We start from the raw sequence: 15,895 nt of genomic DNA on the forward strand, positions 1-15,895 counted from the left end.
CCTACTTTCCAGTTCATCACACTCACCCAGGACAACTAACAAGGAGACAAGGATGGACAACAACTGTTGGAAACTGAGGCACAGTGGTCTCACAAGGAGAGACCGTGCTGTTTCCATGGCTATGCTTGCACCCTAAGGAATGCGGTAATTAAGAGTTCCTGGCAAACAGGACCAAGCTGTTAAAGGCTGAAAGAAAAGATGAGCACAAACCTTTTGTAGTAGTAAATAGAACACTTAGACTTTGTACCTTGAGATAAGATTTTTTTGAGTTCCTTAGTAATGCTAATAGTTAACTGCTTGTTGCTGCTTGCTGTCACTTAGATGAGTCTGTAGAGAGCCCCTTGTAAACAATAAAGTTGTCTGATGAGTCTCTACTTGCAAATCCCCTGATCCCAGCTCTCCTGTTCTTCCTTTCTTTTTCTTTCTTTCACTCTCCTTTTTCTCTTTCTTTCATTCCCAATGCCCTTCGGGTCCAAATCTCCAACAAACAACATCACAAGGAACAGAGAGTGTCTGCAACTGCAAGCAAGACAGTTCCATCCATCTGCCCCATGGGATCTAAGCCCCCTCTTAGAAACAGAATGGGCATCACCATCCCAAAATCCTTAAGACTGGGGAATGGACAATGGACTAAAGTAGACATTATTATTCTATTGTAGATTTATTATTATTCTAGCAATGGAAGAACTTGTATCCTTGATATAAAGGCTGTGGCCACCAGAGCTTTTGAGGGGAGAGAAAGAAAAGAAAAGGTGTAGCATGGGGGCATTTTCAGGACATTGGAATTGTCCTGCATGACAATGCAATGACAGATACACAACATTATATATTTTGTCAAAGCCTATAAAATTGTGTGGGCAGAGTGCAAACTATAATGTAAATTATATTCCATGGTTAGTAGCAATGCTTCAATATGTGTTGATCAATTGTAACAAATGTACCACACTAATAAAAGATGTTAATGTGGGAAAATGTGGGAGGGGAAGAGGGTGGGAAATATGGGAATCCCCTCTATTTTTGGTGTAACATTTATATAATCTAAACCTTTTAAAATAAAAAATATATTTTTAAAAAAGAATCTTACCATTTTTAAGTTTGCTACTGATATGAGGGTGAGACAGCAATTATAAAACAAAAAGAACCAAGTGTTTATGATTTTGGAAAATTCATATGCACAAATAAATGGAAAGAAAGATGACCCAACTGAGAAATTCTGTTGTAGTTAATTTTTAAAACGTCCCAGCTCATTAAAATTCTATAGCCAACTATATGCTGTATTAAGCATTTGGTTTATTTGTATTGCCATAGAAACAGCAAAGACATTTTTTTGAAATCTGTAACTTAAAACTTTTAACAAAAGGACTGCTTTTGAAACTCAGAATTCCTGGAATACTCATTGTTATTTAAGTGACAAGCCAGTAAATGCTCTGAAAGATTTCTCGAAAGTAGTTTCTCAATTAATTAAACTTACAGAAACAAATAAATATCTAGGCTATTTTTCTGATTTTGTTTGGGAATTATACCAGAGTACCTAAGACCAGGAGACAACCTGTTCTATGCTAAGGTTTACAAATAGAATGTAAATATAACTGCAGTAATTAATATTATTTTTAAAGTTTGTGGATAATTTTCTGTTGTTTTTATAATGAACAAATATTTACATAAAAATAGTCATCTTGAAAATTAAATTAATAAAAAATAAAAGACTATATAATAAGCATCGATGAATTCACTTACCTTGCAGAAGAGATGCAATGAAGGCAGTTGCTACACTGCTAGAGCACAAAAGTATGGAATGATCAAGGTAGTATTTTCCCTCTGGAATCCAGCCCAATATAATTGCGGCCACAGCTGCTAGAAAACCAACTACCGTTGCCTGAACCTAAAAAATCATTTATAAAATCCACCTGAAGTATTCATTCTTAAAATACATTTATTTTTTATTTCATTGTGTAAATACCACAAAACAAAAAGTCACAAGATAGTACACATATGGTAATTGAGCTACATTATCTTTTAAAGAAGCTACTGTATTTAATTTTAATATTCCCTAAGGCAGTGAGTTCTCAAACTGTATGGGACTGGTAGCAATAGGTTTGGAATAGGGTCCAGAAAGCTAAGTGTTTTTTTTTAAGGAGGTACCAGGGACTGAACCCTGGACCTTGCACATGCAAAGCAGGTGCTCCTCCATTAGGAATCTGAATTTTTAACAACCACCTGAAGTGATTTTGATGCTGTATGCAGTTCACAGATCATCTAAGAAAACTCTGGTCTCAGACTGTAAATTACCGAGTCCACAAGTCTGAAGTCTGACTCTAGAGGCAGTGGTGGCAAGAGATGGATTTTATAATCCATTATCTGAATTTGACTCCTGGCTCTACTACTTAATCTTGTGGCCAGTTTTAAAAATTCATTCACCTCACACATATTTATTTAGAATCAACTACATACGAGGCACTATGTTTGGTGTTGGGCTGCAACATTAGCCAAAACAGATTTATTCCCTGCTTTCATGGAGCTCTTGATCAATGAGGAGACAGACATTAAAAAATAACCTCACATGTTATAGACCATAATTAGTGGTAATAGTCTGATGATGTTCTTTCACAATCTGTAACAAATGTTCCACAACAATGTAAGGTGTTGGTGGAGGAGTGTTATATGGGAATTGTGCACATCATACATGATATTTTTCTAAGTTCACAACTTCATATATATATATATATAATAACCTCACAAATAATCACAATTGTAATTAGTCTTTAAAAACTTTGGTTCCTAATCTGTAAAATGGTAATATCAAATTTGAAAGGGTCATTTTGAGGTAAATTATTTGAGGTGAATCACTTATGGATTGTAGGGAGAGATTTCTCATAATGCCGGCACACAGCAGCACTCAAAGAATTGCAACTAAAAAGAGTAACACAGACTGTGAACTCTTAGAATTAGATTAATGGAATGTTAGAACTAAAAGAAACCCCAGGGGAGTCATCTATTCCACTGATTCTTAACTGTTTGCATCACCGACCCCTTTGACAATCTGGTGCCAACTTTATAGAATAGAGATCCATTTCTCTAGGAAGACACAAAGGACCTCAATATTTTGAGTAGAATTTCTGGGTGCTCACAGACTCTCTGAAGCCAATCCATATACTGGGATCCAGTGCCCCAGAAGTAGTCTGATCCTGTCATATGATAAATTAGTGGAAGACCGACGTCAAGAGAGTCCAGATATCCTGAATTTCAGTTCCATGATTTTTTCACTACTCCCTGTTGATGCTGATTCAGAGCTGAGATTCAAGCTTTAACCACCATTTATGGCTATACCAGTTAAAATATTTCAGCATTTTCATTTGGTTAGTAAGTAATATAATAGTGTGTGAAGGTAGTAAATTATTTAATAATGTAAATTCTAGCACTGTGATTCCAAATATTTTTCTGGTTTGACACTGGAACACAGGAAGTCTGCCGCAGACATCAGGCTACTGATTTATTAAAGGTATTGGGAAGAAAATGGAAGCACAAGGAGGTCCTATTCTAAAACCTGCAAGAGGAATGCCTAATTTTACCCAAGAGAAGGGCAGAGTCTGGGTTCAAGAAGTACCTGGGGAGGCTAACAGGGACCATGGGCCTAAATAGATGTTGGTGCAGGGCATATCCCTCTTGATGAGGTTATAGCCCTTCAGATGCTATTGGGGAACTTGGCTTTGACAACTTATGCACTGGTTGAGGAGGCCATCCTGCACCATTATCAAGAGATCTGTGGGAAGCAATCTGCCTGGGATCCCATTTAATAGCCAGAAGAGCACACAGGACAAGTGACAGCAGTCTTGTATCTTCTGTCCTTCCATCTTTCCCTACCTCTGTGCTAAATAATCAGTCTCCAGGCAGTTGCATTAGGCAGCCTGCCTCATTCCCCTCCCCATGCTTATCTATTCCTTCACAAAATTTAGCAGATGAAGCTTTAGGGGAAGCCCCCTGTCTTCTTTTCTTCTTACTTCAGCCTTTGTCCACCAGTAACTGGGATCCCTGTTTCTCACAATTCCTTGGTGGAGAGAGGCAGACAAAGGCACAGGCTTCCAGCTACAGCAAGGAGATTAGTAAATCCCCAGTCATCTTACTCCAGCTCCCATCTGACCAGTAGTTGAAGGGAGAGAGGATAAAAGGGAAGGGTGGCGACTAAAGGTGAAGGAGAAATTGAAAGCTGAGATGGAAGTTATGAGTTGGTAAATAATTGGCATTCAACTCATATCAAAGTTAAGAGTGTAAAGTATTACAAGAATAAAATGGAATATATTTATAAATAGTTTATGTACATATTAATTTATATTACCCTACTGGTTATTAAATATTTTGATTATTATCCCTAACTCCTACAATTTCAAGCCGAAAAGAAGCATAGATTTCTCTAATGCCACGCTGTCATTTAACAGAAGAGGAAAGTGAAACCCAGAAAGATTAGGTAAACTAAATTTATACAGCTGGTTAATGTTAGAGTGGAGATTAGATCCCAGATTTTATTTCCAACCCTGCAATCTTAGAAGCAGTTGCAAAGATAATCAAAAACAGCCCATATTCCAAAAATTCCTTTATTTATTTGTCTTTGAAACTTATCACAAGAAATTATCTATCCTGCAACCATGTTCTCTTCAACATTTTCTTAGGTGACCTGACATTAACATTAGTATGCACTCCCTAAACTCACACTAGCTTGAAAGTTACTAGGGACAGCTACAGTCCTCTTGTGTTTTACAAAATGGGAGAGCATAGGGGGAAAGGAGGAAGAGATACTCACCTGAGATTAGAAAAAGCAGTAGATAATCTCTACATAATCCAGAGTTTAGTGCATATGTAATTGATGATTTAAAATGTTAGCTTATATTAACAGTAATGACATTAAGAAATTAAGGGCAACTCAAATTAAACAAACATCTGACCATGATATATTTTAAAAGAGCTCAGTTTAATTAAACAGATGATACACTTTAAAAATCAAAGCAGAAAACAGCATCTAAGCAATGAAATTATTAATATTTGTATAGATATTAACTCAAAATTTAGACTCTATCACACATTTATGATATAAAACATTTTGTATATTTTTTCTATATTTTAATATTTTTCATAGTTGGAAGAACCTGATTGGTTTCTAGAGAAAGAATAACTTTCAGAGGTCATGAGTGTCCATTTATACCATCACTTTTTCAAGGTACTAAATTATGCTTTGGTGTCCTCCGAAACAATTAAATGGCAGATTTTAATAGTGTTATAATTTACTTCATTCTTATGGGTAATACCATCACTGAAGCTGTTAACCAAAGATCTATAAACAAATACATATGTCACTTACTTGCTTTAAAGCCAAGTTGCCAATTATTAGGTTCCACTTTTCAATGGGTGAATCCATCTTCCCAATATTTACCTGTTAAGGAGTATATTTTGATATTCACTATATAATCTACATGCTGTTTGCTCTGTTTAAACATCAAGAAGTCATAAATCCCAAGACAATTTTTTGGTAAATTCAATGAGCTCACATTGCATATTAAATACAATTCTGACATCATTACCAGTCTTGTATCTTATATTTGGCTTGCCTGAGATGTTTGGGGAAAAAAGTTTGTTTTTTCTTTTTAACTTAATTAACTAGCTTACAAGAACTAGTGGGCCAGTTGCTATAATCACCCACCCACTGATGTTATTTTACAACTAACATTATCAGGTGTCATTCTAATATGCTGAATTTTGTGTACTGAGGCTCAAAATAAGTAATTATATAATTTTGCTCCTAATATTTAATTCTACATCACAAAATTAACTTACATTATTGATAATTATTGAGATAGAAACAAAAAACCCAAATATAAACAAATCATCCATCCATAAGTGTATAACTTATATTTGAGTCATAACTAAATCTGGTTACACCAAAGCCTGGATCTCAATGCACCCATGTTATTTAAAAAATTATTCCATTCACATAAGAATTTTGATCATGTACCTCACTATTAAAATTTATATACCATTCTGCTAAGTGGAAGAATACACTCCAAAAAGAATATTATTATTCACATATTCAATTGCAATTGCAATGTACGCTAAATTGTATTTTCTCAACCACTTAGGATTCAAGAACTGTACATTCATATCTGCTAAGCTTTTCTAATGCAGTCACTCTGGAAAGCAATGAGCAAGCATTATTAAAAATACTATTCTGAACTAGGATTCAATCTTCTGCTTGGTCATGGAAGTTTCATAAATGTAAAAAAAATCTATAGATGAATAGGTAGAGAGGAAATGCATAAGGGTTTTATTTTGGGGTAGTGTTTAACCATGGACAGATAAGAGTTTCAGTTCACTGGCTTCAGACCATCAGGTTAAGTATTACATCAATATTTCCTCTATCAATCAATATGGAAAACAATTCTGTAACCACACACTGGACTTTGATTTCAAAGAATCAAGCATACGTAATATTGAGATTTCTCGGTATTTCAGAATGCATGCTGTATTTATTTGTATTTTTTTTCCACGCCTGGCAATCTAAATTATTGATGAAATTCAGTGTTTGTAGCTCAAGCAATGTGGTTCCTTCCTCTAGTGAGTAATAAAGTAGAAGCAATGTTTAAAATGTGAACCTACCTCAGGTTTAGAATTCAAGAAACAGGTATGAGAAGTTAGTGCTATTTTAATAACTTTTGGAAGAAGGTAATCGCTATAGGAAACAATCTAAAGTGAGTCCATGAAAAAGTGTAAGATGCTATGACTCCAGGATTCCTTAATGATGAATGGAGACATACATACACTTAGGCCCAAGAAAAGGTCAGAAAACGTGGGAGTGATAGAATGAATGACGGCTAAGAATTAGGTACCCGACTGTGCGAGATTGTTAACTTTGTACTAAAACAATCATTCCTTTCTAAGGCCTGGAGCTTCATTTCTCAAAATCCCCTTTCTTAATAGTTTCAGGTTACAGTTTGTCAGTGAGAGGAACTTGCACAAGATTTTAAGGCAAAAATGAAGCAGAAGCCATTATTTTGGGAAGTCTTGGTGGCCAGAAATGGTAGGTATCCAGCCTCTTCACTGTAATGGAGGCTTTCTTTTCCTGCTCCAGGGTTTCATGCTGTTTCTCTGATCTTCCTATCAAAGATCTTCACATACCCAAGTTCTTCCACACTTGTGTAAGCCCATATTCCTCTAAATGAGTCCTTATTGACACAAGACAAAGATTCTGTTTTCCTGACCAAACCCAGACTGATAAAGCAATCTTAAACTCTTCAATTAATTGATTTATAAATAATGAAGATCATAATCTCTAAATCCATTCCAGACCTAGAAGTCTATGAATGCAATTCTTTAAGCAAGTTAAAACACGGTATGATGTGAAAAAATAGAATAAGTTTACAAATAATAAACTTTTACAAAGCAGAGACATTTAGAAGGATTTTAAAAAAAGAAAAAATTGACCAAAAAAAAGCTGACAATAATTTTCCTGCTAGAGAATATAGGTATGGTATTGGCATGCATGGGAATGGCAGACAAGACACAAGAACTTTCTTGCCTCCTTCTTGACCCACCTGGCATCAGAATAAATCTCAAGCACTGATGTCTTGAGATACCTTTAAAGGAAACCAAATTTGGTTGGACTGTAGAGAAATTTAGGCTTCAGAGCATTGTTAAAAATAATACAATGAGCAGATGGCAATTAGTGAAGCTTAACAGTTGTTTATGGTCTGTGACTGTGAACATACCAAGGCTCCTCTCTGAGGAGCAACATCAGAGACTTCACACTGTAGGAAGGAAATACATGTCACTAAAATAATCCTGCCAGTCACTAAACAAATAAACAAGCAAATTACAATAATAAGGTCCTCTGGGGGGGTGGGAGGGGCAAAGATCCAGAGTTGCCACACATATTATCTAAAATGTCCAGCTTCCAACAAAAAATTATGAATCACTGAATCTTCTATTCTTCTATTTGAACTTATAATTAGTACTAGAGTTCGTAGATGTACATCTAAGAGCTTAAATCTTTGGGCTGTCCCTATGCCAACTGAGCCCTGAATCTCAACAGAGTTGTAACACCTACTTTCAAGTTCAATGGTCTCACTCAGGACAACTAACAGGAAGGAGATGATGGACAAACGATATACCAAAGAACCGAGAGTGCCTACAATAGCAAGTAAGAAAGTCCTATCCATCGGATGTATGAGATCGAAGCCCCCTCTCAATTAATGGTGGAGTGGGCATCACCATCCCAGAGTCCTCAGGATTGGGAAACAAACTATGGACTAAAATAAACTTACTAGTATTCTGCTATAGACTTACTGTGATTCTAGCAATGGAAGAAATACGATTGTTGTGGAGGCAGTGACCCATGGATGTTCTGGGGTTAGGGAGAGGGAAAAACAGGTGTAATAGGGGCGCATTTTTGGGACTTGGGAATCATCCTGAATGGCATTATAATCACAGATGCAGGCCATTATATATCCAGCCATAACCTACAGAGTCGAATGGGAGAAAGTATACACTACAATGTAAACTATAGTCCATGCTTAGTGACAATGCTCCAAAATGTGTTTATCAATTGCAAAGAATGTACCACACTGATGAAAGATGTTGCTAATGTGGGAAAATGTGGGAGATGTGGGGAGTGGGGCATATGGGAATCCCTATATATTCTCTGAAATATTTATGTAATCAAAGTGTCTTTTAAAAATTTAAAAAGTGAGAAAAAAATGAGTCATTCAAAGAAACAGGAAAGCATGACCCATCCCATGGAAAAAAAACAAAAGTAACTACCTGTGAGAGTGATCACATGCCAGATTTAACAAAGATGTCAAAGTAGCCATTATAAATATATTCAAAGAACTAAAGGAAACCATGATTAAACAAATAAAGGAGGGTATGATGGCAGTGTCACATCAAATAGAGACTATCAATAAAAATATAGAAAGTATAAAAAACAAACCAAATGGAAAATCTGGAGTTGAAAACTACAATAACTGAAATGAAAATTTCACTAAAGGCACTCAGCAATAGACCTGACTGCCAGAAGAAAGAATTAACAAACTTGAATATAAATGGATAGAGAGTTTGCAAGTCAAAGAACATAGAGTAGAAAGAATAAAGAACATGAACAGATCCCTAGAGAAATGTGGGACACTGTTAAGTGCACAACATATGTTTAATAGGAATACCAGAAAGAGAGAAAAGAAAAAAAGTAGCAGAAAAAATATTAGAAGAAATAAAGGCTATAAACTTCTCAAATTTATTGAAAAACAATAATCTACACATTCAAGAAGTTCAACAAACTCAAAGCAGGATGAATGCAATAAGTCCCACAGACATATCATGTTAAAATGCTGAAAGCCCAAACAAGGAGAAAATCTGAAAATAGCAAGAGAAAAGTGACTCAAAACTTACAAGGTATTATGGCCTGAATTGTGTCCTCACACCCCAAAGAAAATATGCTTAAGTCCTAACCTCTAGTCCTGTGAATGTAACCTTATTTGGAAATAGGATTTTGAAAATATTATTAGTTAAGATGAAGTCAAAGGGGATTAGGGTGAACCCTAATCCAGTATAACTGGTATCTTATCAGAAGGGGAAAACTGGACACAGACAGACAAAGGGGAGAATACCATGTGACAACTAAGGCAGAGAGTGCCATGGATTGTCAGCAAGCCACTGCCAGAAGCCAGGAGAAAGGCATGGAACAGAATTTTCCCTACAGATGTCAGAAGAATAATGGCCCTGCCAATGTCTTAATTTTGGACTTTCAGCTTCCAAAACTGTGAGACAATAAATTTCTGTTGTCTTAAGCTACCCAATTTGTGCTGCTTTATTATGGCAACCCTGGAAAACTAAAACACAAGGGAACTCATTGTCAGAAACAATAGAGGCCAAAAGGCAGTGGGATAAAATATTCAAAGTGCTCAAAGGAAAAACACTGTCAACCAAGAATACTATATGAGCAAAGCTATTTTTCAAAAATGAAGGCTAAATAAAGACATTCCCAACAGCTTTAAAATACAAAAAACAAAAAAAATAGGCCTTGAAAACTGACTTTAAGCTTTATGCATATATAACATTGATAATCAAATAAAAATTAAAACAAAAACAATTAAGATTAATTTCACTTTTATTTAGTTTTAATAGGAATAACTGATCAAATTAAATAGAAAATTTAATTTGCAGCACATTCCTTTTTAACCAGATTCCCTACAGCATGGCCTATTTCAAAATGGATTGCTCTGTTTAATCTATTATTGGGATCTAAACAAATGCTGGATAAAACTCAAGAATGTTGGTTTTAGAAATATTTCCTTTGAGGCAAGCTGGCCAAAATTTCCATTTTCCTAGTAGAGCTATCAAGTTGTTCAAATGCTTGCATGCTTGCTATATTTATCAGACCAAAGGTCATTTTTCAACAAAATGAAACTAAAGACACCTTTCAATGCCTATTCAAACAATTTTCTTCTCCATCAAATGTTGCCACTTAAAAAAAAAAAAGACCTCTTCTTTCTTTTCTTTTTTCTTTTTAAAGATTTATTTATTTATTTTCCCCCTCCCCGGGTTGTCTGTTCTCTGTGTCTATTTGCTGCGTCTTGTTTCTTTGTCCGCTTCTGTTGTCATCACGGGAAGTGTGGGCGGCGCCATTCCTGGGCAGGCTGCACTTTCTTTCACGCTGGGCGGCTCTCCTTGCGGGGCGCACTCTTTGCGCGTGGGGTTCCCCTACGCGGAGGACACCACTGCGTGGCAGGGCACTCCTTGCACGCATCAGCACTGCGCATGGGCCAGCTCTACACATGTCAAGGAGGCCCGGGGTTTGAACCACGGACCTCCCATGTGGTAGACGGACGCCCTAACCACTGGGCCAAGTCCATTTCCCTTTATTTTCTTTTCCTTCCAAAAAACCTCTCAGGTTGAATTCTACCTTGATAATCCACTGGTTCTTATAATATAGACCACAGGAAAAGATGGCAGAAGGAATGCAGGCATAAAATTTCACTAACTCTCAAAACCTCAGTAAAATGACATGTTTTTGGTTTGTTTGTCTGTTTTTTAAGCTAAAAGCTAGAGGTATACTAGACATATGGATGCCACTGGATGCCAAATGGCCAAATGTTAAAATCAATATTCAGATGAAACCAAATGTCACCAACATATAACAAACTTCTGGAACACAACAATAATTCTTAAATTCAATCAAGTTTTAAATTTTTGAATTAAAATTTTAAAAAATAATTTCTCAGTGCTAAGAACTGCTAAAGTGACCCTGTGGTCACTATTCTTCATATGAGCAATACTGTAAAGATGTTTACTTTTAAATAAAGTCAGTGGAGAATCAAGATTTTGGTGACTCTTTTGTTAACTGTTGTTGCTGATGTTTGCTAGCTTTGCCAGTCTAGGTACTGCTGAGAGTGATGGTGTCACCAAATTATTAGGCCTTTCTTCCTCTCATATAATAATTGACTAAGATAAAAATGTAATTCCTCTTCAACTCTTAGGTTTGAAGATTTGGTTGACAGTGATTGTCCCAGTTTGAGTCTCTTATGGAAAATTATGTTCTTAAGCTAACCGATTCCTGTTCCTGTAAGCCTACTGAATGTGGGAGCTTTCAGTTAGATTCAGTTAAGGGACTTTTTGATTAGATCGCCTTTGATTAGATTGTGGGACCCAGGGTGGGTCCTAATCCTTTCACTGGAGTTTTATATAAACTCAGGACAGAAAGCAGAGAAATACAGAGAAAGAGAGCTGCCTTTTTGCCCGCCATGTGAGAAAGAACTCCAGGATTGTCTGCAGCTACAGTGAGAAAAACCCCTGAGAGGCTGAGAGAGAGGCTGGAGGCTGGAATCAGTGGAGCAGCCAAAGTTGAAGCAGGGAGAGAGAGAGGAGCCATAACTTGATCACTCACAGCTGAGCTCCTGGAGAAAGTGAGCCTGGAGGAGAAAGCAGAGACTGGCTGCCATTTTGCCTTGCCAGAAGCTGACCTTTGGTGAGACAGCATCTCTGATGATGCTTTGATTTGGACATTTTCACAACCTCAGAACTGTAAGTTTTTACCCTAATTAATTCCCATTATAAAAGCCAACCCATTTCTGGTATTTTGCATTGGCAACTTTTAGGAAACTAAAACAGCAATGATGCCATTTCATTGAAATAATTCTGTAAACTGAAGCTTTATGTACTGCTTGATGATGACACTTCCTAAATATTTTCAAATGAGTCTAAGACTCTTACCCTTATATATTTTTTAAAAAATATTTTTACATGCACTTCCTGCTTTACACAATCACTTGAGAAAAATTTCTCCTTAAACCTTGGATCTATATGTATGACAATGGAGCAACATAATCATCTTTCAAGATACCAAAAAAAGCAATGCATTTCAACCTACATCTCAGCTTTAATTGCATCTATGCCAATTCCAGTATTTTTCAAGAGTAGAATGATAAGACTTTTATAACAGCTATCAGGTAAGAAAAAGTTACATGCTTTAAGGTACATCAGTTTGGTTACTTCAGTAGGTTTCAGTAAAAGCACTGCTTTCTCTGCAAGCAACCACTGGTCATTAGTAAATATCGATATTGTTATCTGCAGAGTATAATATTAAGGCCCTTTTGTTCAAGCAACCTTTTTATTTTTTCTCTAGAGAAGTCGTGGGTTTACAAAACAATGATGCATAAAATACAGGATTCCTATATACCACCCCACCACCAACACCTTGTGGAACATTTGTTACAATTGTTGAAAGCACATTTTTATAATTGTACTATTAACTAAAGTCCATGGTTCAATTTAAAGTTCACTGTTTATGTAGTTTAGGTACATGGATGTTTTTTTAAAAATTTATTGTTACCATATATAAATCTAAAAATTCCCCTTTTAATCATATTCAGATATATATTTCCATGCTGTTTATTGCATTCACAATATCGTACTACTATCACCTTCATTACCAAAACTTTTCCATCATTCCAAATAGAAGCCCTGTACATTTAAAATCTTAACTTCCCATTCCCTATCCCCACCTTATTCCCTGATAATCTATATTCTAGATTCTATTGATTTGTCAATCAGTCTTTTTAATGCATAACTTCTCTTTCATCTTGTTCTCATACCTTGCAGAAGTATATCACAAGGCAGTTTCAAAATCTCTTCTATGTCATGTAATTTTCCTTAGGCCAAAAGAAGCTTTTCCTCCTGGAATTTAGAATCAGTACTACTCAAAATCTGGGTCAGAAGGTCCCCAGCTCTAGAGCTTATGGCTTAGCGGATCCCATTTTGTTGTGCCCCACTCTACAGGGTGAGGAGTACATGGGGTCTAAGAAGTATACCCACTCTGAACCTGTGCCTCATCCCCTTCTAAGCCAGGCTCCAGATCCTTGAGACCATAAAGTTCCCTGACCAAATGGCCTCGAGTCCAATAACAGGGCCTCTTCCTCAGATCGGTTCTCCCAAAGGCAGAGCACTCCACCAATAGGTAGGTGCATGTCTGACCCAAGCGGTGCCCAAGGGGTAGCTGTTTGTGGGGGTATAGATGTAGGTTGCACACGGACCCTGAAGTATGTGTAAGGTCTCTCAAAGCGTAGCACAAAAAGCCAATGGTGGGAAAGGAAGAGGAGGGGCAGTACACAGGCAAGCGGTTGGCTCACTCCACAATAACATGTTCCAAAACAGAACCCAAGAAGACCAAGAATTCTAAATTTGATCTTGGACTTCTAGGTCTTCATTAAGATGTATTTGTCAAGATTGATAGAGAATTGTTTTTTAAGTTTGTAAGCTTGATGTATAATTTTAAACTATGTTGATACAGGTAATGATTGGCCTCCATTTGTATTCCTGCTGCAGGTCCCACAACTGTTAAACAGACATCTCTAAAATGCTTATAAGTATTCAAGTAATTATACTGATATTATTACACTGTTGAGATACACTGGTAACTTGGAATAATCTTTTCCCAGATTTTTATATGGAAGACTCACTTTTGTTATCTAGACTCCAGCTTACACACCACCTCCTCAGAGAAGTCTTCCCTAACCACTTAATATAAGGAGCTCTCATGAATCACCCTCAATCACATTGCGCAGTTTTATTTTCTTCACTGCCCCTTACCTAAACCTGAAATTATTTATGTAAATTCTGTCACATCAGGGAACTTGCCTGCCTTGTTATTCACTTATGGACTAATGGATTCTTATTTTATTCCTTGGCTTGTAATCTGTAACTATCATTTTTGTGGCTCAAATTGTACCAGATACGGCCGATATGTTCAAGCTGGCTCCTGTGTCCTTTGTCATATCCCCATCCTTCTTTTGAGTACTTTCTTACTTTGTGACACTCCAAGATGTTTCAGATTTATCTTATACTTTTTCTGCTCCAGCCCAAGGAGCCCTAGTTTCAATTATTCTCCAATCCTTTTAATATTGTCGACTAGATTAAAGTGAATTTACTGAAGTATCCAATTGTTTTAGTTTGCTAAAAGCTGCTAGGAGCAATATATACCAGAAATGGGTTGGCTTCTATAATGAAAATTCATTAGGTTTAAAGTTTGCAGTTCTGAGGCTGGGGAAAATGTCCAAATCAAGGCATTAGGCAAAGCTCTCTGCTCAAAGGTTGGCTGCTAGTGATCCTGGCCTCCTGCCATGTGGCAAGGCACAATGCTGGTTCTTCCAGTCTCTGCCTTTTTCTGAGGCTCACTTTCTCCCAGAGCTCACCTGTGGGCAATCAGGTACATGGCAGGGCATAATAGTGGTGTCAGTTCATCTCTCCCCTCTCCTCTGGCCCTGTTGCTAGTTCTCCTTTGGGCTGCTCCATCTGTGACTTTTCTCTTTCCAGGGTTCATTGATTTCAACTTCTGAAGGCTTCTGTCACTGTGGCTTTTTTCCTGTGTTTTTTTTCCCTGTGTCTCTTTATTCCTCTGTTTTCAAAGGACACCAGTTAAAAGGATTAAGACCCACCCTGGGCCATGCCCTACTGAAGTGATCTAATCAAAAGGAAAGTCCCTTAGCTGAATCTAATCAAAGGTCTTACACCCACTGGAGTGGATCAGTTTTAAGAACGTGAGCTTCTGGAATCTACCCAGCTTCAAACTGACACGCTGCTCTATAAGGTTTGGCACCACTTTAGTGGCTAGGTGATATCCTAGACATCATTTCTAGCTCACCAACTAACTAGGAGATAAGTAACAGGACTGTATTTGTGTATAATCATTTTCAAAATCAATGAGTATCAAGAGTTTTAAAATACTAAGCAACAAAAATATTGTGTATTGATACTCATACCAAGATTTTGGGAAAGCATCCTTAAAATGTAGATGGTGGGCTATTAAGTTTTTGTTATGGCTGATATTTGTTGGTTTCATAAGCTGTGACAGTTATCCTGTCACTGTCAGGTGAAAATGTATGTTCTGGAATGTGACTTATTTTACTATTTACTAATTCTATACCATCAGGACAGTTGTGTAGAAGCTTCAGTCCCTTCTATATAAAATAGGAATACCAGTGCCTATCTCATAGGATTGTCATAAAGATGACCCTGTAAAGCAATTAGCATAGTGCCTAGCACATTTTGAGAGCTCACTAATACCAAGTATTTTATTGGTTTCCTGGGCAGGATTATGTTTACATGTCCTTCTATATGAAAGAAAGGGCCTAGAGAGTTCTATAGAACACATGACACATTCTCTTAGTTAAAAGCAAATCAGTAATATTGGTAAAATATTATTTAATGCATTTCCTTTTCAATTGTCTGCTTCACTCGAGAAACTGTAAGGAAGTCACAACTGCCTAGGGGTAAGTGGGGAAAGGTAAGGAGGTGGGATGAGTGGTCCATCAATAGCACAACTGTTCAATTTCCACCTCTTGGTTACCTTTAGAGACATATTGTT

General features: G+C 36.8%; 1 protein-coding gene across 3 annotated transcripts in view; it reads right to left on the reverse strand.

Moving 5' to 3' along the window:
- SLC41A2 (solute carrier family 41 member 2) overlaps positions 1 to 15,895 on the reverse strand; it is a 174,122-nt gene that overhangs the window by 98,316 nt on the left and 59,911 nt on the right. For all 3 annotated transcript variants that reach the window (XR_009188336.2, XM_004446785.5, XM_058308663.2), the window contains exons 4-5: positions 5,351 to 5,422; positions 1,738 to 1,882 (exon numbers count right to left, since the gene is read on the reverse strand). Coding sequence is in view for 2 of the 3 variants with exons in the window: in XM_004446785.5 (XP_004446842.1) it covers positions 1,738 to 1,882; positions 5,351 to 5,422 (217 nt within the window). In the remaining variant the exon portion in view is untranslated. The remainder of the gene's footprint in view (positions 1 to 1,737; positions 1,883 to 5,350; positions 5,423 to 15,895) is intronic.

Source organism: Dasypus novemcinctus, chromosome 12 (assembly GCF_030445035.2).
Source record: "Dasypus novemcinctus isolate mDasNov1 chromosome 12, mDasNov1.1.hap2, whole genome shotgun sequence".
Lineage (NCBI taxonomy): Eukaryota > Metazoa > Chordata > Mammalia > Cingulata > Dasypodidae > Dasypus > Dasypus novemcinctus.